Below are 26,400 nucleotides of genomic sequence, written 5' to 3' on the forward strand. Positions count from 1 at the left end.
AAGTTTTTGATGTAGAAGAGAGTTTGGAATTTATCCAAATAAAAATTTTCAAAATTAACCAACGGAAAAAATGGTTGTTGCTGGGAGTGGGACATATCACAATAAAACTCAACTCAATTTGTTTTACAACTCAGAAGGAGTCCTTTTGAAAACAGAAGGCAGGAAATAACCCACAGAGATGCCGAGATGGAGTGAAAATTACAAAAATAAAAAGCTAAAGACAGAAGTTAAAGAGAGGAAAAGAAAAAAAAATGGAAAAGTATAGTGATTAGTGATTACTGCAAGTGCAAAACTGTACATGAACTGAAAGCAACTTTCTTTTTGCTAACCCTTCTTTCTCGCGCTTCTATGTAAACACAGTCCATAGTCTATATATACACACACACACGGCACACCCCTATTTATATTCACAGACGCACACTAACTACATACACTACTCGAAAAATGGAACAGTGATCTACAGTTGGTTCTGTGCTTGTTTTCTTCTTGTTATTTAAAAGATCTGGGGAGTGGGAGGCATCGAGAAACTGAGAAAATCTCAGTGGATTTCTTGATTCTTGAGAAAATAAAATATCTTGTCGGTAGTCAAGGCTTCTCTGCTTCTGTGCTCCATACTCCTCCTTCCCCAGCTCTTTCATCACTCCTTTTCTCTTTCTCTTAAGCAAAATGGTAGTAGCACTGTTTTTCTATTGACTTTTCTTCTATTCAAGCTCCAAAACTGATGGAACTTCTTGTCCTTCTGGTGTTCTTTTAGCTATCAATAAACACCCATTTGGCCTTTCGAATGAACTCACACAAACCTTCTTTTTGAAAATTTTCTCAAGTTCAAAAAAATAAAAAATACAAATTTCCATGCTCAAAGGCTGAGTCCTTTATTACTTTGTCAAGTTTGCCTCTTTTAGTTTAAATACACACCAGAAGACAAAATGTTTTATTTACTTGTTTTTACTTACCATCTTTCGTTTTCATCTTCTGGGTATTTTCTATAAAGACTCTTCTTTACTCTCCACAGGTTCACGTTCACCGAAACAACTTTATACTCTTCTCTTGCACTCTGGTTTTTTACGTTGTTTTTAGAAGATGGCCAAGATTACGCCTTTGTTCTCTTTGAAGAACCTGTTGGTGGTATCTCTAGCCTTGAACGTGAGTTTGATTTGGAGGGCTATGCATGAGAGTGAAAAATGCAACTTTGATAGTAGCTTCTCTCTGCAACAGCAGAGACGTTCTGTAATGGCAGGCTGTGTCTTAAAAGAAAAGGAGCACGTTAGCGAGAGGACTCATCTGTCTCTTTCATCTTCACCATCACCATCACCATCACCATCATCTTCGCTTACTAGTACTGACATTCAATCTCAAGACGGAGGGGAAAGAATTATCAATGTTGACCAGTAAGTGTTGCAATAATAGAGTTTTAGTTTTGTTATGTTAAATTTTAGTTTATGGGTAAAATTGTCCAATCCAAGGGATTTACGGTTTAATGCACTTGCTTAGAGGGCTAAAAGGGAATTGTGGTATTTCCAGTTGGGCATCTCCAACTTCACAGTTGCTATTTTTCTAATGTGCTGCTGCTGCTGGGACAGTAAGGAGTTAACATTTCCCAGTATCAATGCTTTGTCCCAGTGATGCAGTATTTGCCAGGGTAGACAAAGACAGCTCAAACTCAAAGAGTCATTGTTTGTAAGTTGAGATTCTCAATGGTGCATGTTAGAATTGAGCTTTTTTTTTTTTTTTTCGTTTTTCCCCCCTTTTTGGGTACTTGATGATTGTTTTTGTCCTCTGTCTGTTCCCAAGTTGAGGGGCTGGGCTTATGCTTGTTCTTCATACTAACGTGCAGCATAGGTGGTACTCATTGACGATTTTCCATGAGCAGCATCATCATGTACCTTAGTTTGTGGACCTCAAATTCTCTACCCAAAAAAAAAAAAAAGGCTTCAGTTTTTTAGCCAGTTGAAAAGAGCTCCTAGATGCACAAGATAGCGCTTAGCACAGGTCACTATAGCTTTTGAACAAAGTGCATGTTTGTGGCAGGCTAATTGAAAAAGAAAAGAAAATAATAAAAAAGATGCATGTTAGTTTGTGGGGCCAGATGGCTTTGTGCACACTCATATCATGCGGATTTCTTTTGTAGTTGTGGCCTTTGAGAAGATCTAAAAGTCTCATTAAAGGATTTGATTTGTCTGAAATCTGTGAACTTTGGCCGCTTATATTGCAAATTGTTGCTTTTAAAGTCTCTTTTAGGTAAATGGAACTGGGTTGTCTGGATCTTGCTCCTTGTGGGGTCCTGTTTTGATGTATGCCTATTACAAATACAAACCCATCTTTTGGTCTTTTGGACATTTAGTGTTATGTTGATATGATGTAAGCCTTGCATACACATATCTAATCATTGATCTGTTGATATATAGGGACGTGCCAATGCTGCCTTCCCATATCCCTGATGATAGCTTAAGAATCCCAATGCAGTGACTGTTCTTACAGTTTGTACAGCTATCACAGTGCTTTTACAGTTTCACTTCACATATCATAACCTAAGCCTAGGACTATTTGTTAGCACGAGTTGTATATCGACTATATTCTAGCTCAAATTTGATATCAGAATATATTTATTGATATTATGTTGTAACATACATGATTTTTATATGCTTAATTTACTACCAATAGTTTGCTTAAGGTTTTAATTTTATTTGTATTTTGTTTCTTACAGTGGGGATCCAACTATGTATGAAAAATATTGGCAAAAAGTGGGTGACAAGACCACAATCGTGATTCCTGGCTGGCAATCTCTGAGTTATTTTTCTGATGTCCGTAACTTATGTTGGTTCCTGGAGCCTGAGTTTGCAAAGGAAGTTGTTAGATTGCACAAAGTGGTTGGAAATGCAATAACGGAAAATCATCACATTGTTGTTGGAACGGGTTCAACGCAACTCTTCCAGGCTGCTCTGTATGCTTTGTCTTCACAGGATGCATCGGAACCCATTAGTGTAGTTTCTGCAGCCCCTTATTATTCTGTGAGTGTGAATATAATATGTTTGATTCTGTCTGCTAGCTAATTCTGACATTATTGTCTTCTTTAATTAAGTAGTCATGGAAATTGCCACTCGTTCCAATATTACTTAGTAAAAGTAGATGTGCTTTTTTCTTATTGATACTTCTTATTGTGGTATTAATGAATCTGCGTTCCAATATTACTTAGTAAAAGTAGATGTGCTTTTTTCTTATTGATACTTCTTATTGTGGTATTAATGAATCTGCCATCGTGGTTGATCTCAGAATGTGTCATCTTTTAACATTCAAGTGCATTGAAAACATAGTTGTGTTACTTTGTAGTTGATTTTGTGTCCCCAAAATACTGCAGAAAAAATAATTAGTGGCATTATAGTTGCTCCTCCCTTGTAATATTTACAACCTTTAAATTTTGGTTTGCTCTCTCTCTATCATGCTAACACGTGCATGTGACATACACAGATTTTGCATATTTCCATGTGGGAAAACTGTATAAAATAATCTAGAGTGCATATGGTTATTCATATATTTTTTGCACTTTCAGATTACTTGAATTTGGAAGTTAATAACCTGCCAATGGCTGACCTTTGTTGACTTTGAAATGTGATCAATAGAGTTCAACTGTTTGAAATAAATTTCTAGATCTATAGATACATGAAAAGAATGCTATGGATGTATGAAAAACAAGTTAGAAAATCGAGATCTTGCACGTTTATATACTTTTTCTTCCAGACATTGGGAATTACTTGTACCATACTTTTACACGATAGTACAAGAAGGCTATTTGACTTTTTATCCTGTGTTCCTCTATTATGTCAAACCAAAGGATTCTTAGTCAGAATAATTCCTGCTCGATAGAATGATGGTGGTTTTATTTGTTGAAAAGTTAATCATAATGTTCGTGCTAGTCAAGCATTATTTGCCAAAGGACATAGAAGATAATATAACCTCAATGTTTTTATTCCATATACCAATGTTGCTTGCACCACATCCCAGCTGGATGTTTAGAGCTTTGAGATATGTTGGCTTGATATTGATTTTGCTAATTACTTGCAGTCTTATCCTTCCATTACCGATTGCGTCAAATCTAGGCTGTATAAGTGGGCTGGTGATGCTAAAAGATTCAACAAAGATGGTCCATACATTGAACTAGTGACTTCCCCAAACAACCCTGATGGATCTGTCAGGCAATCTGTGGTGAATCGCAGTGGAGGGATATTGGTTCATGACCTTGCATATTATTGGCCACAGTACACTTCGATAACCTATCCTGCAGACCATGATCTTATGCTGTTCACTGTCTCCAAAAGCACTGGCCACGCTGGGACACGAATAGGGTAAGTTGATCACACTGCTTGTTGTCATGACAACTGTTTGCTCACTGATTATCATATAGATGAAAAATTAGTTTCTTCCAAGGGAGATTGAGTTTAGCATTATAAATACATAAACTTAATGGTTTCACAGCATAGTGGTTATTAGGAGCAGTCCTTTTGGGTTTCTGGCTACAACTAACCAAGAATATATATGAGCATGGATAGGATATATACAAGTTTAGGAAAGAAAATGACTGCATATGCAGTTAAATTTCTAACATTTCAGTGCTACATCTTTAATCTTACAGTTGGGCTCTGGTTAAAGACACGGAGGTGGCAAAGAAAATGACCAAATACATAGAGCTCAACACCATTGGTGTATCCAAGGATTCACAGCTTCGAGCAGCAAAGGTTTTAAAAGTTGTTTCTGACAGCTGTAAACCATCCGGCAGCGAAGACGAGTGCTTCTTCGAATTCACCAACCATCAAATGTCCACGAGGTGGAAGCAACTGAGAATGGCAGTGCAAAAGAGTGGTCTATTCAGTGTGCCAGAGTTGCCCTCCCAATTCTGCACATTTCTTGGTCGAGCTTTCGAGCCTCAACCTGGTAACAGTTCAGTTAATGGTTTTCATGTGACATTCTTATGAATTACAGCTCTCTTCAATGCAGACTCATGTAGTGACATTAACCTAGTAATTGATCACTTTCAGCTTTTGCTTGGTTAAAGTGTGAGCAAGAGATAGAAGATTGTGAAAGCTTCCTTAAGGGCAACAAGATCTTGACAAGAAGTGGGAAGCACTTTGGGTTTAGTCCAAAATATGTTAGGATAAGTATGTTGGATCGAGATGAAAACTACAATCTTTTTGTTCAGAGATTGTCGAAGATCCTTTCATGACATTGCTCATTAGATAAACATGTTGAAGATCCTTTCATGACATTACTCATTAGATAAACGAGAGAGAAGGGAGGCTTGAACCATTCTTGTACGTGTTAACAGAAGAAAGCGACACAATTTTACTGATCTGTTTGTAAGAGCTCTACTAGTTTTGATTTGTCCTGGAGTTCATCATGTACACGTAGAATAATGAGCTGGAGTCTACTTTTTTTTTCCCCTCTTTAGTTGATTATCAATTCCAGGTAGAATTGCTATAAGATCGATGTAGAAATAATTTTTGTTGATGCTTCTGCATAGTGATCTTCTAAAAGCATCTCAAGGTTCGTCATGTTTGATATTTTCCAGGATACAATAAGTGGAAAAAAAAAAAGAATTTAAAGGAAAATGAGGTATATCATGACAAAATTTTCAGTGATACATACATGTTCTCGAACAACTGCAGAATTGGTAAAGCTTAGTTAACACCAGAAGCCTGTGGGCTGTGGTATTGTATGCAAGTAATATTGCGTATTTGTAAAACTTGCCACCTCCATATTACTTGCATAAGGTAGGTCTCCACCTTCATATACCTTAGGATTGGAATGTGTTAAGAAATTTGTCTGTTTTTTAAATAAAGATGACTAAGTAATTTTCCCAAATAGATACAACTTATACAAAAAATGAATTCTTCTTTTGTAAAAAGTAACTATTATTATATATAGGGAGGCTGAATCTATTTATTTGCGTGACACAACAATAATTTTCTCTGCATCTAGACATTTCTAGTGTGAGAGAAATGTGTTTTAGTGTAAGATAAACGATAGGTCCAATGAGAAATTAGGTGTTATTGGGGTTTTGGGTGTGAGGAAAAATACGAGAATGATTGTAATTTTACGTAGTCAAATTTTTCTCTCGTTATCCTTTATAGTAGTGATTTTTCTCTATTATAAGGTTTTTTCACGTAAATTCTTATGTTGTGTGATTGATTTTATTCTCTATATATTTTTTATTTATTATTAATTTTATACTTTTACTTATAAGATTTTGGGTGGGATTAAAATTTCCCAACGAAAATGTGGTGTAATTTTGAAGAATAGTAACATATATGAAATGTTTCGGAAATTCTCCATCTTGTGAGAGTGCATGGTTCTCCTCATACTTAGGCCATTTGAACTTAACCCTAATTCATATTTTGAGCCATAATGCATCAAAAGTAAGAACATCCTAACATGCTTTGAACACATCATTAACTCGACGGCCACCTCAACAAGGTAACATATGGAACTCAAGCATTCTCAAATCCGAGATTTAGAAATCGATTCTGACAAACTGTATTATGACACTCTTTCTCTCTTCATAAAGCCTATCTTTATTCTTCAACAACTGGTCAACTGTATCAACTTTTCTAAATAAGATTAACATTTAAACGTAAATGAAAATTTTAAAAGATCTATAACTCGATGTCTCAATTGTGGGTGCTAATTGGTAAACTCTATTAAAAAAAAAAGGAAAAAAAAAACACTTTGATCTAGTTTACAATTGGGTTACCAAACTGAAGGTAATTTATGCAATTGCACATTCACACTGCACGTACGAGAACTCACTTAGCTTATTATCAACCCCTGCACAGCCCTTTGTTTAATTGGACCCACGCACTGTATAAACTAACAAAAGAACTTCCAAGCAATCCTTACAAGAAAATGAATTATACACACTATCACTTTTGTGATTATATGTTTGAGATTTCAATAATGTTAGGGTTCCTATTATTCTAACATTTCAGTCTCAACTAAGGTAACTATTTATCTATGTAACTACCGCACCAATTAGTCAACAGTGTTTGTTTATTAGTTCATCATGAATTATAATTTTATCTTTATATGATAAACATTAATAAATAACATATTGTGATAATTGTAGACAAGTTGTCAAATTAACCGGACAGAAAATATTAGGGTAGTAGTTGAAACCCTAACCTTCATATTTAGATTTAATTTATTGTTTGTTCATGTATAAAACAAGCGACATTAACAACCTAAATATAAACACCTGATATCATATGACAAAGCTAGTTATTGTATACAAATGGATGGCATGGGAAATTCGAGAGCCTTGATGTGCTCTTGCATAACGGAGAATTACCGAAATATTTCAGGTTAATTTCTCCGTAGATGAGGTGTTATATAATTATGAATTATTACTTAATCAAATTAAACAGTTTATATTTTTATTTTATAATAATGAATCAATATGGTAAGATTCCATCAATTAGCATGATGCGTGTAAAGGTAACATGGGCAATCAATCTTGATATGTTCTTAATTAATTTGCTGTTGTTTCCACTTTCCAGCCTCTTGGAAGACACAGCTTGGGGGAAGCTTCGACAGCGTCAACTTCTAATCTCCCTCTTAAGGATGTTAAAGCTTCATTGAAGTACGTAAATTTAATGAATCAATTACGTGTCATCATCATATATAAAACTAATAGAAATGAAAATTAATCGGAAAATATAATCCATTCTCCAGAAAACTTTATATATAATATGCGCTTCATTTTAGAATTTGTAACTGAGATCCAATTTTTGTATGAATAATTTTCTAATGAATACTCTATGATATATAATTATTTTTTGGGAGATCGATGAAGAATTAATAAAGAATGAGGAAAACGAGGTACTGAATTGACTATTTGATATTGTTACAAAGTTTCAGTAATAAGCTCCGCACCGTAAACATAATTGCGATGAACATCTTATAAAGCACTTAACAATTCCACCTCCTCCATTTTATCAGTTGGTCATATTACCATGAAGATTAAGTTCCATTTTGGTATTAAATTTAAGTAGTTATAGTTTAAAAGTTACACACCAAAGTATTTGAAATGCCTGCGGTAGTTTGGAAACTAATTAAGTTCATTTAATCAACCAATTTTGTAATGAAAAATTTATAATATTTTCATTATTTTTATTAAAATTATTATTTAAAAATCAACTTTATTATACACTATTTAACTTTTATTATATAATTATAATTTTTTTTTTTATGCCGGCTGTAACTTTAATGTTCCCATATCTTAATACCAAAAAACCAATAAGGGTCGAAGAGGGGAGAATAAAAAGCTTCTCAAAAGAATATTCGTCCTTTATAGCTTCTCTCCCATCCCTAGATGACTAGATCTCGCAACAAAGAATCAAATTGATTACCCAAGGCCTTAATTAATTGTGCAATATATGCTAGTACTATTGATGTTATTGATTCATTTCATAAATGACAAATGCAGTCGATTCATGTTTTTAAATGATTTCTTCCATTCATAACAACTAAGTAAAAGCTTTAAATATTATTTAACATTGGAACGATAGCCAAATTTACGTCCTTTAAAAAAATAAAAATAAAGAAATTAAAGCTAAATCTATTTTTTAGATTACAACTGTAAAAAACCTACTTGTGTGTGTGTGTATTGTGAGAGAAGAAATAAGGTGATATATTCACTTTCCAAGGAAAATAAAATAAAATCAGAATATGATAAAATAAAAATAAAAATAAAATATGAACCTCTAGATCGTTTGAACTCTGAACTATTGGAAAGTCAAAAGTAAAAGGGACTCACATATTAGATTCATTTTGAATGCACCGAATCCGCATGCTTTTCTTGACAAAAATTGACAATTTAGAGGAGCTGGAGCTGCATGCATGATTTGTCAAAAATGAAGAATTTAGTTGCTGTTTTTCAAGACATTTTGCTTCCGATTTCTTAAACTTTGAAATGCATTAAATGGTAAAGCTCAACTATAAATAGAGAAGCAATTCTCATTTGCTAACATCCCCAAAATGTAGTGTATGAGAGCTTATGTGATGAGCTCTCTGAAGGAGTGCAGAGAGAATTCTCTATGAGAGAGTTCAAAGAGAGGGAATATCTATGGGCTCTTAAAATGTTTAAGAGAGCATTTTCTTGGGTGCTTAGTTGGGTTTTGCATTATTTGTAAAGATGTGAGAGAATGTGTGTCCTTGGGAAAATGTTTATTTCAAGTGTGTGTGAGAGTACTGGGTGTATTTGAGTATTTGGAAAGTGAAATTTTGTTACTCAAATTTGTACTCTATTAATTATTAGTAAAATGATTATCTCTTTACCTCCGTAGACGTAGGCTTTATTGCCGAACCACGTAAAATTTTTGTATCCTTTATTTTTCTATAAATATTTGGTGCGTATTGATTCCACATTTGCGAACAAGTGGTATCAGACCACAACAAATGACGCTTCCACAACACAATAAGTGGTATCAAAGCTGAAGGTTTGTACTTAAGATGCATGGCACTGTTCACACTTGGGGTGAACAATACTGTTCATGAATACACTGTAGTTCAAGGTTAGTACTTCGGGTGAATAGTATTGTTCATGAATACGGTACTATTCACAAATACGATGCAATCAATAGTTCATACTTAGGTGTATCAAGAGCCTATAATATGGTTGTGTGGATAAGTACACGTCTAGGTAAATTTTATCAATAGGTATAAAATTACCTACGGAGTTTGAATTTTAAATGGGACCATTGTGACCCCTCCAATTTTTTTTGGAAATTTTTTTGGTGCATTTTTCATGCACAAGTGTAAATAGTTGTTGAAATGGCAGAAAAGTCGAATGGAAGATCTACTTAACTATTTCGAAAGTTGTTTGTACAAGTGCTAGATTAGAGGAATATTCCTAGAGGCGAGATTGGTCACCTCGTCATGTAGCACTGGTTGTAGGAAGCCATGAGATGGATTTTCAAAATATTGTGGGAACAACTTTGGCATGCAGAACGCGAAGTTATGGATTCCCTAATTCAAATTGATCTTGAGGTTGCTATGAAAGACAAAAGACATAAGTGTGATGAAGATGTTTTGAGGTCATATAAAAAGGAAGACTTTTGATCATATTAAGTCTTGCTTGTTCAAAGAAGTAAAGTACTGGGTCAAAGATGATGAGTGCGTGATTATTCTGTGACGTACTTTGGAAGAAAAGTGCATTGCATTCATATAATGAACCAAGTGCATGGCTTTCGAATGAAGCCAAATGTGTCAATGCACGCACAAGTATTAAGATTTGAACAATCTTGATGAAGAGATCAATAATGAAGTTAAGGCTAAGATTCTTCTGCACTCACTTCCAGAATAATACAACCATTTTCTGATTATGTTGTTGCATGTAAGAGCATGATCGTCTTCAAAGATGTCGGCGCAACATTGAACAATTTAGAGCTTTGAAACAACGACAAATATTCTAAATAAGCATCATCTGAAGCTTGAATGAGCAGATGATGGATAATAAAGAAAAAAAAAGATAAAACATGGTGGAAAGAATTCTCGAACTAAATCGAGAAGAGAATACCCCGAGATGAGTGTGCTTTTTACTGTAAAAGGGGCCACTAAACGAAAAATTGTTCGAAGGCTCAGGAAAAAAGATAGGAAGAAACCAGTATCAGCAAACCTAGCATGCGACACTGATTATTCATTGAACATTACGCTTAAGACGTATATGGCAAGTTTGAACAAGTGGATACTTGACATCGAAGTAATCTATCATTTGTGTTACTTTAGGGAATTATTGGCGGATTTTTGTGTTATGGATCTGGTATAGTTGTGATGAAGAGTGATCAACATTGTTGCAAAAATAAAGATAAAAACAGTTCGAGTCATGATTCAATGAAGTGATCAGAAAATTAGAAGAAGTTAAGTACGTTCATATTATTAAAAGTATTTAATTTTCCGTAGATGCTTTGAAAGCTAAGGCTACAAGTTACTATTGAAGATAGTACAATAAAGTTCACACATAGGGCAATTGAGATTCTGTAAAAATGTCTGGCATACCAACTTATATTATTGGAAGGGAAGTACAAGCGATGATGTGAACATTATTTGACGCACAATAACACCGCCGAGCTATAGTGTGTACGATCGGAGACATGCATGAGAAAGTCATTGCAAATTGAGATGAGATATGGACTTCTAAAAAGGTGTCAAAACCTGTAAAATAGAATTATGTGAGTATCGTTTGGTAGGTAGGAAAACAAGTATCAAACTTAGCATGTATGAGAACTGTTGGGTTATTTCTATTGCTTTGGTGTTAATGTGCAAATATACACAACAAGTAATATACTGATGAATATTCAGATCGTCTCTACAGGGATTGATGTTATCAGATTTGCTACAGCAATCTTAACAGTGCAGTTTTGTTCTAAATGAAAATAAAACAACTAATAAAACCAACAAACTTAATTGAAATAAAAATGAAATAACGAAAATTCTCACATCAAACACAATGACGTAATCAATGGGAATAAAGTAATTAAGTGAATAAATTCATTTAATAGCGCTGACTGTTTTTTCAATTATAGTACTTTTGCTACAGCATCTACTACATTACTGGGCAAAATCTTTCATGAATCCCCAGCTGTCGCCTGTTGGATATTTAATACCTAATGTGACCTAGCATTGACAAATTATTACACTAACATTAAATATATCATTAAACATCCTAAATTTCATTTACCCTACAATGTGAATTCATATGTCTAGTTCATCACTAATTTTAGATCAAGCATGACCCTATTGAAATTAAGATACACTCAACTTGGGAGACCCGATTTAAAACCAAATATTATCTTAATTTGATCAATTAAATTAGACATTTTTTAGGTTCTTTCTTATCTAGTATCCATTAAATGGGTGATTAGCTGAAATAGGGAATTGAAATAAATACAATTAAGACAAAATGCTACAGCAAATACAGAGCAACACACATATGTCAGTCAAACATCCATTAAGATTGCTTATCACTCAACCACAATCAAATTTAGTTCATAATTTGCGATAAACAGTAAATAAAATTGTTTCAGCCATTAAATACATCCTTATAAATAAATAGAAAATAAAATAAAAAGTCGAAGTCCATTCAATCTTGCGATATGTGATTCCTCTGTTGCAGCCTTCAAATCCCTCTTATTTTCTATTTTCCTTTTGTGTTCTCTGTGATTTTTCCTTAAGTGACGGCTCTTTTTTTTTTTCTTTTCACGCGTGCTCATTTTATAACTAAAAATTAGGGCAACCGAAAGTATGTGGCACGTATCCTCCATTTTAAAAAATTTTATATCGCAATCTTTTAGTTGTTGCGTGCGAAATCTAGTCTGTCATTGCCCCATAATTGCTATAGTAACAACTATAACATCTGTACTATTCTAGACTTATTTCAATTCTTCTATAGCTAAGTTCTTTCATTGTCTTTGCAAGTCTATTGTAGCAGCATTCCTTACTTAAAACTTGAGCTTTCGGTCACCTATAGTTATGCATATAATTTAAGTAGAAATTATCCTAAAACAACTCAATTTATTAAAAATAAACTAAAATTGATGTTCATGCAAAATATAACTAAAATGCAATAAAAACACATCATTTACTCTTTACGTATTATTGATTTAAGTCTAAAAGTGACATTATAACTTTAATTTAATAAAGTTATCAGGAACCAACATAGATTGCATCAATTGGTGGTAATCATTATTGAGTTTTATTGTTTCTTTAGACACATGTTGGTGTACACTATACGAGCATATGATAAGGTTCTAAAGATGTTCGTTAAATGAAAGAAACTAGTAGAAGCTCAGCGTGGTAGAAAGATTAAAATATTGTATACTGATAGGGAATGATATACTTGTGATCAATTCTTGTAAGTGTGCCAAAATGTGAGTTTAAAATAACGTTGCACAATGAAATGTACCCGTGGATCTGAGCGTATGGATCGTTACTAGAGAAAGTATGATGTGTCTTATCTAATGCTAATTTAGATAAGGGATTTTAAACTGAAGTTGTAAGCTACGCAAGTCACTTAGAAAACTAGATTTGTAATTTGCTGTAATTAGAGGTAAAAATTATGATTCCTTTCGATCTTTGATAGATTCAAATGTGGAGTTTTAGGATCTTGAAGAGAAAAAATTTGTGTATTACAGAAATGTTACTTTTGATTAAGTTTCGATGTGAAAGGCTTCTAGTTCTCAACATGTGGAAAAACAAGACCAATGAGATATTGCAGTGGATGGAGTTTGATGCAACTATGACTAAATAATGTTATATCAAAGAAGAGTTTAACTTTGGAAATGACACTAAGAGTTAAAGAAGATGTTGTTTCACTTGATGTCCTATAAGAGGAAGAAATAATTGATGAAGTAGATAAAGATGATAGAAACAAAGAAATCAAGAAGAGAAACCTAGATGGCTTACATAGTGGTAGCATTTACACTTCCAATTACTAATGATGACAACCCTACCACTTTCAGTGAAATGGTACATAACAATGAAAATAATCAATGGAAATTAGTCATAAGTGAAGAGATGCAGTCTCTTTATCAAAATCAGAATTGGGAACTCGTGGAGTTACTTAAAGAATTAAGGGCTATTAGCAATAAATAGAGTTATACCAAGAAGTAAAGATCTTAGAAACAAGCAATTGTTCGTTATAAAGCAAGGCTCATGGCAAAATAATTTGCTCAGAAGAAAGGTATTTTTTCTTCAGTTGTGAAATATACTTTTATTTGTATCCAACTTGCCTTAGTTTTGGATTATAAGTTAGAGTTGACTCAATTAGATGTTAAGATGGTATTCTTACATGGGGATGTGGAAGATGAGATGTAAATAACTCAATCTTGTAGTTTTAAAATTGCCGAAAGAAGAATCAAGTGTATAGGATGGTTAAATCTTTGTACAGATTGAAACAAATGAGAGATAAGGGTACAAGAGATTTGATCAAGGGCATAATTCACCAGAAATGAATCCAATCACTATGTTTACTTCAGAAGACTACAAGATGGAGTTTTCATCCATTTGTTACTCTATGTCAACAAAAGACTTATAACTTTGAAGAATAGAGATAAAATTGAAGAAGCTGATACTTCTGAGTTTGAGATGAAAGACTTGGTTGATGCACAAAGAATATTTGGATTGAAGATTTCATAAAAACAGGAAGAATGAGAGCATGTTGTTAGCTCAATGGTTTATTTTGAAAAAGGTGTTATAAATGTTTAGTATAAATGATAAAGACTAAATTAGTTTGTACTCCTCTAGCTCCTGAACTCTTCTTCATGTCGTTCTCCTCAAGCGAAGCATAAGAATATGACTCATGTTTAATAATGTTGTGCTATAGGCAATCTTATTTATGTGATGTTGAGTAGAAGGCCTGATATATTTCAAACAGTGAGCATGGTCAGTAAATCTAGGTAAAATTCACAAGCTTGCAACGATTCCTGGATATGAGTATGTGACAATTTGTAAAGGCATTTCCTTTCATGAATCATGAATTACGGTTGGCTTGAACCTAGTGGCTAGGTATGTAGGCAATTCAAGCGACACAACCGTTTTGGATCTTTAATAAAGATTACTTTGGGGATGATGGTTTATTGGTAGTCGGCTCAGATTTGGACAAATCTTCGCTGAGGGTAGAGAATTATTGAAAAATCAAAAGTAAAAGGGGGCTTACATGTTGGATTCATTTTGAATGTGTCGAATCTACATGCTTTTCTTGGCAAAAATTGATAATTTGGAAGAGTTTGAGCTGCATGCATGATTTGTCAAAAATAAAGAATTCAATTGTTGTTTTTCAAGACATTTTGTTGTCGATTTCTTAGACTTTTAAATGCATTAAATGATGAAGTTCAACTATAAATAGAGAAGTAGTTCTCATTTGTTAGCATCCCCAAAACGTAGTGTGCAAGAGCTTAGGTGATGAGCCCTTTGAAAGAATGCAAAGAGAGTTCTTTGCGAGAGAATCCAGAGAGAAGGAATATTCGTAAATGAGTTCTTAGAAAATTTGAAAGTGTGTTTCCTTGGGTGCTTAGTTGAGTTTTGCACTATTTATAAATATGTGAGAGAATGTACATCTTTGGGGAAATGTTTTCTCTAAGTGTGTGTGTGAGTACTGAGTGTATTTGGGTATTTGGGAAGTGAGGTTTCGTTACTCAAACTTATACTCTATTAATTATTAGTAAAATAATTATTTTCTCTTACCTCCATAGATGTAGGTTTTATTATCGAATTATGCAAAATTCATGTGTCCTTTATTTTTATTATAAATAATTGGTATGTATTGATTATGCATTTGCGGACAAGTGATATCAGATCACAACAAATAACGCTTCCGCAACATAACGTAAACCTTGAATACGAAGAAATGTAAAATAAAATTCAAAATTAAGTTCTCCATTTAACAAGATAATCTCTGCATCATTAAAAAAAAAAAAAAAGGTCATGTATGCTCTCATTTTTCTCATGGCATCCATTTCTTTAACTCCACAAACGTAACAGGTTTTGTGGAACAAACTTCAGTGTGCTTTAAAATTTGAACCGTAATTCTTCCATAAAAGCGACATTAATCTTTTTTTTTTTTTTTTTTGAGAGGAGCCTAGGGAGACATCAATCTAAATGTATATTATGAACTGACTATAATCTTCTGATTTTGGAAGTAAAATTGAGATTGAATTAATAATATTGCTGAACAAAGTAACTCATGCAATTGAACTGTAATGAAATATTCAGGATTTCTCGTGCACCCGCGCGATACTCATTTCGTTACGTAAACATCAACAAATGGTAAAACACAAAATATAATTAAATTTTAAATTTTAAATTTCAAAGCCAACAAAATACACCAAGTAATTTCACGTAACGTATATCTTATAGATTAACAAGTGGGAAACAAAACAAAACATCGTATTAAAAAATTGAATTTAAATTTAAAAAGCCGACAAAATATATACATCACTTAATTTCACTGATTCTTGATACTCTTTTCGTGCTTCGATAAATTAAAAATTAATTAGAGTTCTTCAAAACCTACAATTTGATCCCTTATTTTTGTGATACTCTTTTTATATAACATGTGTTGTTTATTTCAAGTTGGTGAGTTCATGATTAAACACTATATGAGTTTTGTAACTTGAAAATACCACACTATCACATGACTTAATCATGATTTTTTTTTTAATATGGGGGTAAAGGCATGATATAGTTTTTATATTATACGAAAGATACAATATATGAGGTTCCATATTTTGTCAACAATTATTTATTTGAAAGCCAGTCACAGACCTCGAGAAAAGCCAGTAAAATTCACTCTTATAATGAATATATAAAGGAAAATAATAGTAAAAGCAAAAATAAAACGAAGCTTTATGTTCTATATTTTGTCAACAATTATTTATTTGAAAGCCAGTCACAGACCTCGAGAAAAGCCAGATAAATTCATTCTTATAATGAATAAATAAAGGAAAATAATAGTAAAAGCAAAAATAAAACGAAGCTTTATGTTGTTATTCCAAAATTTTACGACAATGTGATTCAGGTTAATTAATTACCGCTATGAAATTCATATAGGCCCGCCATTGTGTATAAGTGTACATTTTCACTTCTTCATATATCAGAAGCTCTCATGATTCATGAACAAGGCTGAAAGCACAGGTGTCATGGCCGAATTCTGCGGCAAAAACAAACTATTTGCAATTGAGAAGATGATATCACAGCTTCATATGACAATAGCCATCCAAAATAGCTGTTAGTGCGACGAAGCTGACAGTTCACTGCTTGCTGCGTCGCCTCCATTTCTTGGCCAAGAAATGGTTCCCAGCGGCCGTTATAATTAGAGCCTCAACCTGTGAGACAAATTCAACGAGCTGATGATAGATATATGAATGTCAATGAAATTAATCTTTCAGTTCTGTTAGTTTTACGATGACATAATTCGATTTACCTTTATGTAGCTTTGTCAATGTATTAATTGTTAATTTTCAAAGCTACGTCGAAGTCCAAGGCACCCTTAGTAGAGGCCGGAAATGATAACAGAAGAATCAAATTGATGGCCTAAAATTACATGCATGTTATTAATAGAATTAATAAGAAATTCGATAACCAAAATTGGTTGGTGTAAGTGGTTCGGCACTCTCACTTCTTAAGAGAGGTCAGGGGTTCAAGCCCCGCTCTCTTATGGAGTCACCACTTTGGTCAGCACTTTACCCCTTACGGGCCGACCTGCTGCGAGCGGAGATTAGTCTGAATTGTGGTACGGACTTAAAGTGCCTCCCTCAATTACATGTATGTTGTAGGATTTATAATACAGACCTCATGTACGGAGAAACATGAAATATTTCGATAATTCTCCGTATTGTCAGAGCGCATCACAGCTCTCAGTTTTCCCATGTCATCCATTTCTACACAATCATTTTAAGCTTTGTACAACAAACTTGACCCTGCTCTAAACTTTGAACCATTACTCTTAAAAAAGAGAGACATTACTTTGTTGTAATTAATATAAGAATTATGCAAAAAAATTTCCGGTTTTGGAAGAAATGTGAGCTTGTATTTATGAGGATGCAGGCGACTTCAACGAGGTAACATGCATGCAATTAAGGAATTAAAAAAATTACATTTAAAATATGATATTTAAAATCATAATCACTAGACTTCACTTGTTAACGGTACACTCTACATGAAACGTATATCTTAGTGGTAAATTCGTGACCTAACATTTGATAAAAATTCAAAAAAATCTTGAGATACATTAAAATTGGAAATATGATGTAATAAAATGTGATTGCAACTGACTATCGTGCCACTCGGCCAAACACTACCCTCACAATTTGAGTCTCATGGATTCAATCTCTTTCAATTAACTATGATTATGTAAAATTAATTTGTGACATTTATTCCTTACGAAATGCGAGTGAAGCAAAAATATTATCAGTATTTAAAAAAAAAATTTTTGTATAAATATTATTCTACCTACATTCTTATAGTACATAATTTGTAACTTTCCATCTCAAATGATGTGATGCATTTAACTATTATTTGATATTTTTTTAATTGTCGGTTAACTTTTTTATCTGTGATGAATGTGCATGCATATCCATCAATGATTGGTCAAGTGCCATGGACTACAAACTATCCAAGTGCATGCCATTACCCTTTCATATGACGTCTGAATCAAAATACTAAACAACAACAATTTAGAACTTAAAATTAACTTAAATCCAAAACATAGTCACGTGATTTCTCTCGTTAATAATCACCTTTTTAATAGCGCCTATCGTATCCGTTGACAAGTGGTGTTGTGAATTCATATATGGAATTCACTTTTGTATGGCGCATATCGTTTTTTGGTCGTAAATCATCCGGTGTCCCGTGACCGCATTGGGCCTTGATTAATTCATATTTGGGGTGTATTTACAGTTAAAGCTCTTTATCCATTCTAAATAGTGTATTTAGTAGGGATCAAACCCGAGAGTTCTTCCCACAAACTCAACATGTGCTGCCAACTGAGCCACAACCATTTGGTGTATGGCGCATATCTTATTCATTGACAAGTGGATTTGTCAGTTTAACAAATTTAGAGTCCTTTTTCCGAATTTTCCTTTTTCTTTTTCCTCAATTAATTGTTGTTAAACTACACCCTCTTTAATTTTACATGAGCATCAATCAATTCTAACATCAAGATCAGATTAGATTTATCACACCACTTCACGTGATTATTATACGCTATTTGTCAAGTGAATACGTAATATAAAGCATATTTTATCCAATATATATTTTATTTCTTGATAATTGGTAAGTTGATGATTTAATGTCGGTTTAATATGATTTATTTAATGATTATAAGTGTTTATTTAAAACTCTTTTTAATTTTTTTTGTTATTTGGTTATTGTTTAGTAGAATTTTTGAAAATTAAATTACTTATTTTATCTTTTACTAAAAATTTAAATTTTAAGCTTTTGATAATAAACGTAGAAAAAAATTATATAAAATATTAAAATATCTAACACATCATTTACTTTTTGACAATCTTATTTCATTTTTTTTTATAACATAACTTTAAAATTTTACCTATTAAAATACTTTCATAATTTTTCATAAAAACTCTCATTAACAACCAAACAATTAAATTTTTTTTATGATAACTCTACTTGTAAAAGCTTTACTCACAAAATATCTATTTAAATAAATTCTATTTAAAAAATTATATCAAACAGGACTTCTATTTTGAAATGATCAAATTTGTGATCAAGGAAAACAAAAATTGAAATGAATTTATAGAACATAAAAATAAATTTAGACAGCTGGAAACTTTATGATTTAAGCTTGTTTACTTTAAACTATTAATTTGATTTTTTTACATAAATTTTAAGCCATTGATCTCTTGCAATTTAATAGTGGATGAATTAACAACATCAAATACTAATTTCACTTTCAATATCTATTATCAAATTGTGAAAGATCAATGTCTCAAAATTTGTACCAAAATTTTATAATTTAAAATTGAGATTAGATACAAAAATAAAATAAAATAAAGCAACAACCATAATACAAAGAAAGCTACCTGTTGATCAATTTTACAACCAATGTTTATTAATTCCCACAAAAAATAATTGAAAAACTTTTGGAAGAACATTGCATCCCTACGAAATAAACTGGTATTTTCAAAGGATAAGTAAAAGCACACAGCTTGAAGAAAAGAATATCACCAAAGGACGTCACTACAGAAACCAAAATTATGAGAAGAAACTTCCCAAATGAAAAAGGTCTTTATCCTCTGTAGTTTCAAAGCCATATGATATATTTACGCACATCAAAGAGCCTGGAACGGACCTTTAGAGTTACATCTAATGAAGTATGGACCTTTACATCAGTCTTAACTCGTATTCACCAGCCATTGTAATGTATCTAACCCATGGAAGAGCCTGGTATCCACTTTTTTCAATTATCTTCAAATAACGAACCTACAAAAATCAAATTTCAAAAAGGGAATATTATTATTTTTTTAATAAAAAAGAAAGCCAAATGAAAAGCATGTCACAGTTTGCTAAAAAAAATTTTGGTATACACATAATATGAATACAATAATAACTCAAGTATGGGACCAGAATGAGGAAGTTTTGAACATGCTTTTATCAAATCTGCCTCTAATATGAGTGGTTCAGCAAGCTTGCATCCATACAATACATATTAATGCACAGCCAACAGAAGACTAACTTCATTTTATCTCCAAACACACAAGTATCCAGTTAGGCACAAACCTGAGCTAAAGGAATAATGATATTTGTGGAAAAGTGCAAGGAATTTCAATCAGTGGATAAGCTAACATATCAATCCATGACTCCTAAAGCCCAATAGCTTTGAAGCATAGTTCATCAGAACCCTCTTTTTAGGTTACATTTATACCAAAACAAAAGGCACCCAGGAGGCAAACGGAAAAGAGGTGGGAAGGCCAAGGAGACAGTGATGTTGAAAGACATACCTGAATCCCTGAAACAGTAAAATATGGTATCTCAAACTTCACACGTATTGGAGCCTTTCTCTCAGGTGCTGCTTCTTCTGCCGTTATACTAGGAAGACTAAACTCTGCCCTCAACATATACTCCTAAACATTTCAATTGACAAACATGGTTGAGATAATGCAAGGAAGCCACTAAGTAAATCTCAGTTGCCAAATACATATGACATGCTGACAATCTATAGATAGAACCAAATCCTACCTTATTACCAGGGAAAGATTTGATTTTCCAGACCAAAGCATCATTCTCAGGAGCATATCGAGCAGATCCCATTGATGTCCGAACGTTGGGATTTGTTGCATCAGCTGGTACAGGCAACTCGATTTCAACATTTGTTGCAGTGCTGAAGCGGAAAGTAACTAATGAGTAAATTAAGAAAAAATTAATAATGGTCCTTCCGGATTAACTTAACCAAATAGGACATAAAATTGCTTGATTGGAAGACTGAAGACTTCACCACCAACCATGCATAATAAGGCGCCACTCAATTTTAACAATGGAGTAGACACTAACACAAAAGTGATCATATCACCAAGAAAAGAGATTTGGCACTTAAATCCTCTAAAATGCCAGAAAGTGAAACTCCATGAAATATGGTACAAATTGAAAAGTGTAACAACCAGAGGCAAGGCCATTTTTTTTTTTTTTTTTTTTTTGGGTGGGTAAAATAATTTTTAGTAAAGGTATTGGTTATGATTTTTAGGGTGGGCCATACTGAAATTATTTCTTAAAAAATATAATACTAAGGGGATAAAATAAGAGTGAATAAGAAATTTATCTTTAATTAAATTTCAAGAAAAATAAAAATAGAAACTGAGTTGGTTCACAAATCGTAAAGCACTTGATTGAGAGAATTATGAAAGACAAAAATCATAAAATTTTCTCATGAATCTAGATAGTGAATTAAATCATAATATTAAATTGAAATTGAACTGGAGATGATTATATTGTTAATCAAATTCTTTGATTTTAGGGAAAATAAAATAAAATTCAAGCATTTAACACCATGTTTAATTTTTTTTTTTATCATCAAAGTTAGAGGGTAAAGAGTGAGAGAGGCTTAGACAGTGAGAAATGAGTTGAGGTTGAGATGAATAAATTAAAAAGTATAAAAAAATGTTGAAAAAATTATTAAGAATACTGAAAATGTTAATATTATAATTGTATATAAATTTCTTAAATTAGAGGACTTATTTGAAAATTTTTCCAAAGCCCACAGGTGGCTTCACCACTGGTAACAAATAGTTGTTACATCCACCAAGATGTTGTTCAAGTCAATAAAAAATTCTATGATTGACACTGAGCAAATTCTAGACATTGCAAACATAAAAAGTAAATTTTACATCCATTGCTTGTTCAAAAACAAGCATCCCCATTGACATCGTATCTAAGATGTAAGGACCTTGACACAGCTTTATGTTATCAAAACAGAAAAGAATGATCTCAAACGCTATTGACAGGGTATTTTCTAAAGAATGCAAAATCTCCCCAAAATTATAAAAATAGAATAGAAAGGCATGCTCTTTTCTTGAGCAAACCCAATCTCACTTCCATTGTATACTAAGACATGAGACTATTAAAAATTAAAATAACCTAAATGAATTCTTAAGGCTGGAATACAGGATTACTTCCAAATACTATTTTCAGATTTCTACAAATCTTCTATCTCAGAGACCCAATGGGTCCTTCGTAAATTTCATAAATGGTAAAAAAAATTTACCTACGCTCCTTGAACTGGCTCCGTGCTTTTACCATTATTTCAATTCGACTTCTAGAATGCCTTTCAATTTGAGCTTCCACCCAAATTAGAGGTTTCACCTGAAAAATAATAATAATTGCACTTAGCAGCTTTATGATTGAGCGAACAAAAACATTACAAAGATTTTAGAATTGGTGGTTATATTGACAGAATTAAAGTCAAGTCATAACCAGGTCAGCCAGACTCACTAAAGAGGGAAATTTTGAAAATGGCTATTGAAATCAGTGGAAGACAATAATAGACATTGGAAAAACATTTAGAAAGAAATCAAGAGAGATCAACCTGAGTACTGAGTCTATACGTCATGAGATCAAAAGATCCATCAGGTGGTATGAAAGATATTGTCCGATCATTTTCAAAACGAGCCAAACGTACACACCTAACACAGATATAAGCAATCAAGTAATAGGATTTGAAAGGAAACAAAAGAAAAACCAAACACCAGAAGAAAGATACAAATGACAAAACAAGTCAACATACTGATGAAACTTGATATCGTCCAGATCAATGGCTTTCCCTTTAGTTGATCGACCCTGTGCCTCCAGTAGTACTCTATCATTCAGGCCAAGCTTACACTCAGGCATACCACTACGAGAAATGAAGCATTTCATCAGCAAAAGAGCAAACTGATAGAATAAACAAGCGCAAACCTAAAAGATTTAACACAACTGTCAGACAAGCAATCTTTGTTACCAAATCAAACAAGGACACCAAAATGCATTAAGAACCTATACCTTAGGGGTCAGCCTGAACTAAACCAAACTAAAAAATATTGAGTACAAGCGATAGATTCAAATGGCTCTGCCTAACATTTGGTTACGGCTGAATTAAGATCAATGGATTTACAAGGTGAGCTAAACTAGTTAGCATAGACATGGTGTTGACAACCATACTAGTTCATATTAAAATTCTAAGACTTCTAAGTCATTGAGTTTATGAAACAAGCCACACGATTACAACTAGTATATAGAAAAACTCATACTTTAAGACTGTTGTTTAGTTTTCAACCATTAACCAAATAGAAGATAGGCACTCACCTCAAATACGTTCTCATTTTTAATGCCCCAACAACATCTGAACGGACTATCTGCCCATTGCTGTTGACCAGTATATTGACACTTTCGACCACATCCAGAAAAACCTGATTAAATGTCAACAGAGCCTCCATCAGAAATGGCATCTCAGTTCATTAACCCAAAAAAAAAAAAAAAATTGCTTAGGCAGACAACCTACTTCGTTTTTCTTGTACCGTATCCCTTCACTGCGCCAAGAAACTGCATTCGTCACAGCCATGGGAGGACGCTGTGTAACTTCCATCCTATAAGCATCAGTCTTAATAAACTCGCTAAGAATCTTTGCCTCAGTGAATTGAGGGAAACCGAAGTCCATTATCTCATCAAGCAACTCATACTACCAAATGCACAGAGCATCAGTATAAAACCATCAAGTGCTTCCTAAACACTAGCGTGTAAGATTTTCCAAAGAAAAGACCAGTCAGTTTCTTACCACAACCACAAAATTATCTCGCAAAGATTCCTCTTCTAACTCTTCAAAGTAATGTTTAAACACCTACATTCATCAGTGTAGAAGATGCACAATTTGGTACATATATGACATGATTTTTATTAAAAACAAAGAGTAAATCAAATAACTAGAAATTTCTTACATCAGCTACGCGATGCAAAAATAACAAAATACTGGCAGCATTGCAGTTCTGCCTCGAAGCAGCCATCAGGTAAACATTGTTGTGTTGTATAAACATGTAGGTCACACCATTGTCGAATACCACAGGATTTTGCGATTGCGGATCCCCCTGAATCATTTCAAATCCAAAAGAACCTATTACAAATCAGCAACTACTTTCTGTTTATTCAACCAAAAAAAAGAGCAGAAACTCTTCACTAAAACTAAAACAACATTATAAGCAGATCATGGAGCTCGGCGATTTTAAATCAGACACAGATCGAGCATAAATTTAAAAAATCAATGAAGCAGTGCTTATATCAAATCGAAGCATGATTTTACAAGCAAAGCTAAGGCTCAGCTCGTATGCGGATGTGGATACGTACAGAGAAAGTGAAAATGAAAGTGGAAGTGGAAGAGAGAGAGGTGAATCACTGACCTCTTTCTCGATGAACTTGGTGAAGAAGCGTTCAGCTTGAATAGCGGAGACATCACCGCGATAATCACGCCAAATCAACACACGTCCTTTGATGTCAAGAAGGAAGAGCGCCGAGGCGGCGCCAGCCATCTGATGAAAGGGCCTCACCTCACCGGCGTATAACACCAGCACCAGATCCGAGCTGCTGCAGTGCAAGTATGAATGACAAATTGAATGAACAAAACTTTTCTACTGCAAATTCTTTCCTTCTTCCTTCAATCCTTCTGTATACGCCGCTTGGAACGTTTTTTTTTTTTTTGTGGTTTTTTCGAGTCAATTAAAAATTTTAAATTAAACTGTAGTTTCTGCTACGCACGTGCTTCCCCCTTGAGCTGAAAAGCTGGTTCGTTTAGTCCCTTAGCTGAACTTATAGCCCAGGCCCAGTGATCCGTTAACCATTAATGGTCCAAATTTTATGGTTTCCTAACTCAGGCCCAAAATATGCAACAGATATTGTTTGGTACGACGACGTTCCTGCTTCGGTTCCTATTTGATTTGCGTTACCAATAACAGAATTTTCAATAGGATAGGCGATATGCATTTTGTTTTCCATTTTGTCATCTATTTCTTCAATCTCCAATGACTTTGTAAGATAAGTGTGCTCGTGTTCAAATTAGAATCAAGTGAAGAAATTGATGATCATTTTGCGGAGAATGATTAAAGGAGTTCGGTTTTGGATAATTTCTAACAATGCTATACAACAATGTCTATGCGCGTGTGAAAATTTTACTGCACAGTGCATGAATTCATTCTAAATTTTCAAGGTAGGTGAAGTCATGTAATAATAATTTATCTACCGTTACACAGCCTTATAAAGACCTAGCTAACCCCGTCAAGCGAGTTTTCCTATTCAATCGAGGGTATCAAGATTTGAGAAAGTATCTAAACAATTTCTCTCATTTTTTGCTCTGTTTACTGGGTTTTTACTCAAACACCTTATTGATAATTTCGCCATTTGAGAAGGCGCACGCGCGCACATACATATATACATAATTTTTAAGTGTAAGTATCCTCTCTTTTTTTTTAATACAAACACGCTGTTAAACCATGTGGTTCAATAATATTAAAATCTGACTCTATTAAATCTCATGACTTACAAGTGTGTCCGCATGAAAAAAATAAAGGAGCACGCACTTAAGAATGGTTATATACAGGGGCGGCTTCACCTTAGGACCAGTGGGGACTTAAGCCCCCACTGGAAAAAAAAATAAAATTAATAATTAATTTAGTTTTCATAAAATTCTCAATAATTTTTTCTAAAGCCCCCACTAATTTATAGTCAAGCCTACAATACATAATTATACTTAAATTCTCACATTCTAATTTTTTAAATTCAAATAAAAAAAGATGGACTTTACAAACTAAAATCAAACCCATAAATATTAATATTAATTTAATTTTTAGACGGCCCACAAACTCATTAATAATTTTTTTTATTAATCTTACTTTTCCAATTCCACTACTAATCCAACGCCCATAAAAAATTCCTAAACATTTACTTATTTTGGTTGTTTACATAGAAAAAAATTTATTTAATAACATTAATAATGAAGTTATAATACAATGTATCAATCTTTTAAATTTATATTTTTATTACTTTTTAAAAAAATTTTATGTTACTGTTGAATAAGCCCCCAGTGAATCACTATGATGTCTCCGCCCCTGGTTACATATATATGTGTGTGTGTACATACATGCATACATACATACATACATACATACATACATACAAACATACATGATACACACTCACATATGTATATATATACACATATATAACCTTTTGCTTTTTATCCTAACCTTGTATATTTCTCCCGTGGGGTAGCAGCTTCCTTTCAGGTTCAGATTTATAATAGCTTCCAAAGCAGTCTCTGAGTCTTCATCTTGAAATATTAATTTCATCTTATTGTTAATTAAACACAAATTATATTTAAAAAAT

General features: G+C 33.2%; 2 protein-coding genes across 3 annotated transcripts; one reads left to right on the forward strand and one right to left on the reverse strand.

The window, feature by feature from the left end:
• Positions 1–249: 249 nt before the first annotated feature.
• On the forward strand, positions 250–5,379 carry LOC18046975 (tryptophan aminotransferase-related protein 2). 2 transcript variants are annotated; one of them, XM_006439827.2, is made up of 5 exons: positions 250–1,388; positions 2,705–3,008; positions 4,060–4,340; positions 4,628–4,926; positions 5,031–5,379. In XM_006439827.2, the coding sequence occupies exons 1-5, from the start codon at positions 1,081–1,083 to the stop codon at positions 5,213–5,215; spliced, it is 1,377 nt and encodes a 458-aa protein (XP_006439890.1). In that variant the 5' UTR covers positions 250–1,080; the 3' UTR covers positions 5,216–5,379. The 2 variants fall into 2 exon arrangements, with proteins under 2 accessions (XP_006439890.1, XP_024044528.1); XM_024188760.1 differs by lacking the exon at positions 250–1,388 and adding an exon at positions 1,536–1,677.
• Positions 5,380–19,571: 14,192 nt separating this feature from the next.
• On the reverse strand, positions 19,572–24,744 carry LOC18046976 (AP-1 complex subunit mu-2). The gene is made up of 11 exons (XM_006439828.2): positions 24,423–24,744; positions 23,967–24,113; positions 23,807–23,869; positions 23,534–23,710; positions 23,338–23,441; positions 22,781–22,888; positions 22,583–22,679; positions 22,262–22,359; positions 20,743–20,884; positions 20,505–20,627; positions 19,572–19,986 (listed from the first exon to the last, which is right to left on the reverse strand). The coding sequence occupies exons 1-11, from the start codon at positions 24,549–24,551 to the stop codon at positions 19,888–19,890; spliced, it is 1,287 nt and encodes a 428-aa protein (XP_006439891.1). The 5' UTR covers positions 24,552–24,744; the 3' UTR covers positions 19,572–19,887.
• Positions 24,745–26,400: the final 1,656 nt, after the last annotated feature.

The sequence above is a fragment of the Citrus clementina genome, unplaced genomic scaffold, assembly GCF_000493195.1.
Source record: "Citrus clementina cultivar Clemenules unplaced genomic scaffold, Citrus_clementina_v1.0 scaffold_3, whole genome shotgun sequence".
Lineage (NCBI taxonomy): Eukaryota > Viridiplantae > Streptophyta > Magnoliopsida > Sapindales > Rutaceae > Citrus > Citrus x clementina.

Bases quoted from the DNA above. Each gene is read 5' to 3' on its own strand.
- LOC18046975 (XM_006439827.2), top strand. From the start codon at position 1,081: ATGGCCAAGATTACGCCTTTGTTCTCTTTGAAGAACCTGTTGGTGGTA. The intron at 1,389-2,704 runs GTAAGTGTTGCA...TGTTTCTTACAG, and splicing joins AGAATTATCAATGTTGACCA to TGGGGATCCAACTATGTATG. The intron at 3,009-4,059 runs GTGAGTGTGAAT...AATTACTTGCAG, and splicing joins CTGCAGCCCCTTATTATTCT to TCTTATCCTTCCATTACCGA.
- LOC18046976 (XM_006439828.2), bottom strand. From the start codon at position 24,551: ATGGCTGGCGCCGCCTCGGCGCTCTTCCTTCTTGACATCAAAGGACGT. The intron at 24,114-24,422 runs GTCAGTGATTCA...GAAATGATTCAG, and splicing joins CCAAGTTCATCGAGAAAGAG to GGGGATCCGCAATCGCAAAA. The intron at 22,680-22,780 runs GTATGTTGACTT...TATCTGTGTTAG, and splicing joins GACGATATCAAGTTTCATCA to GTGTGTACGTTTGGCTCGTT.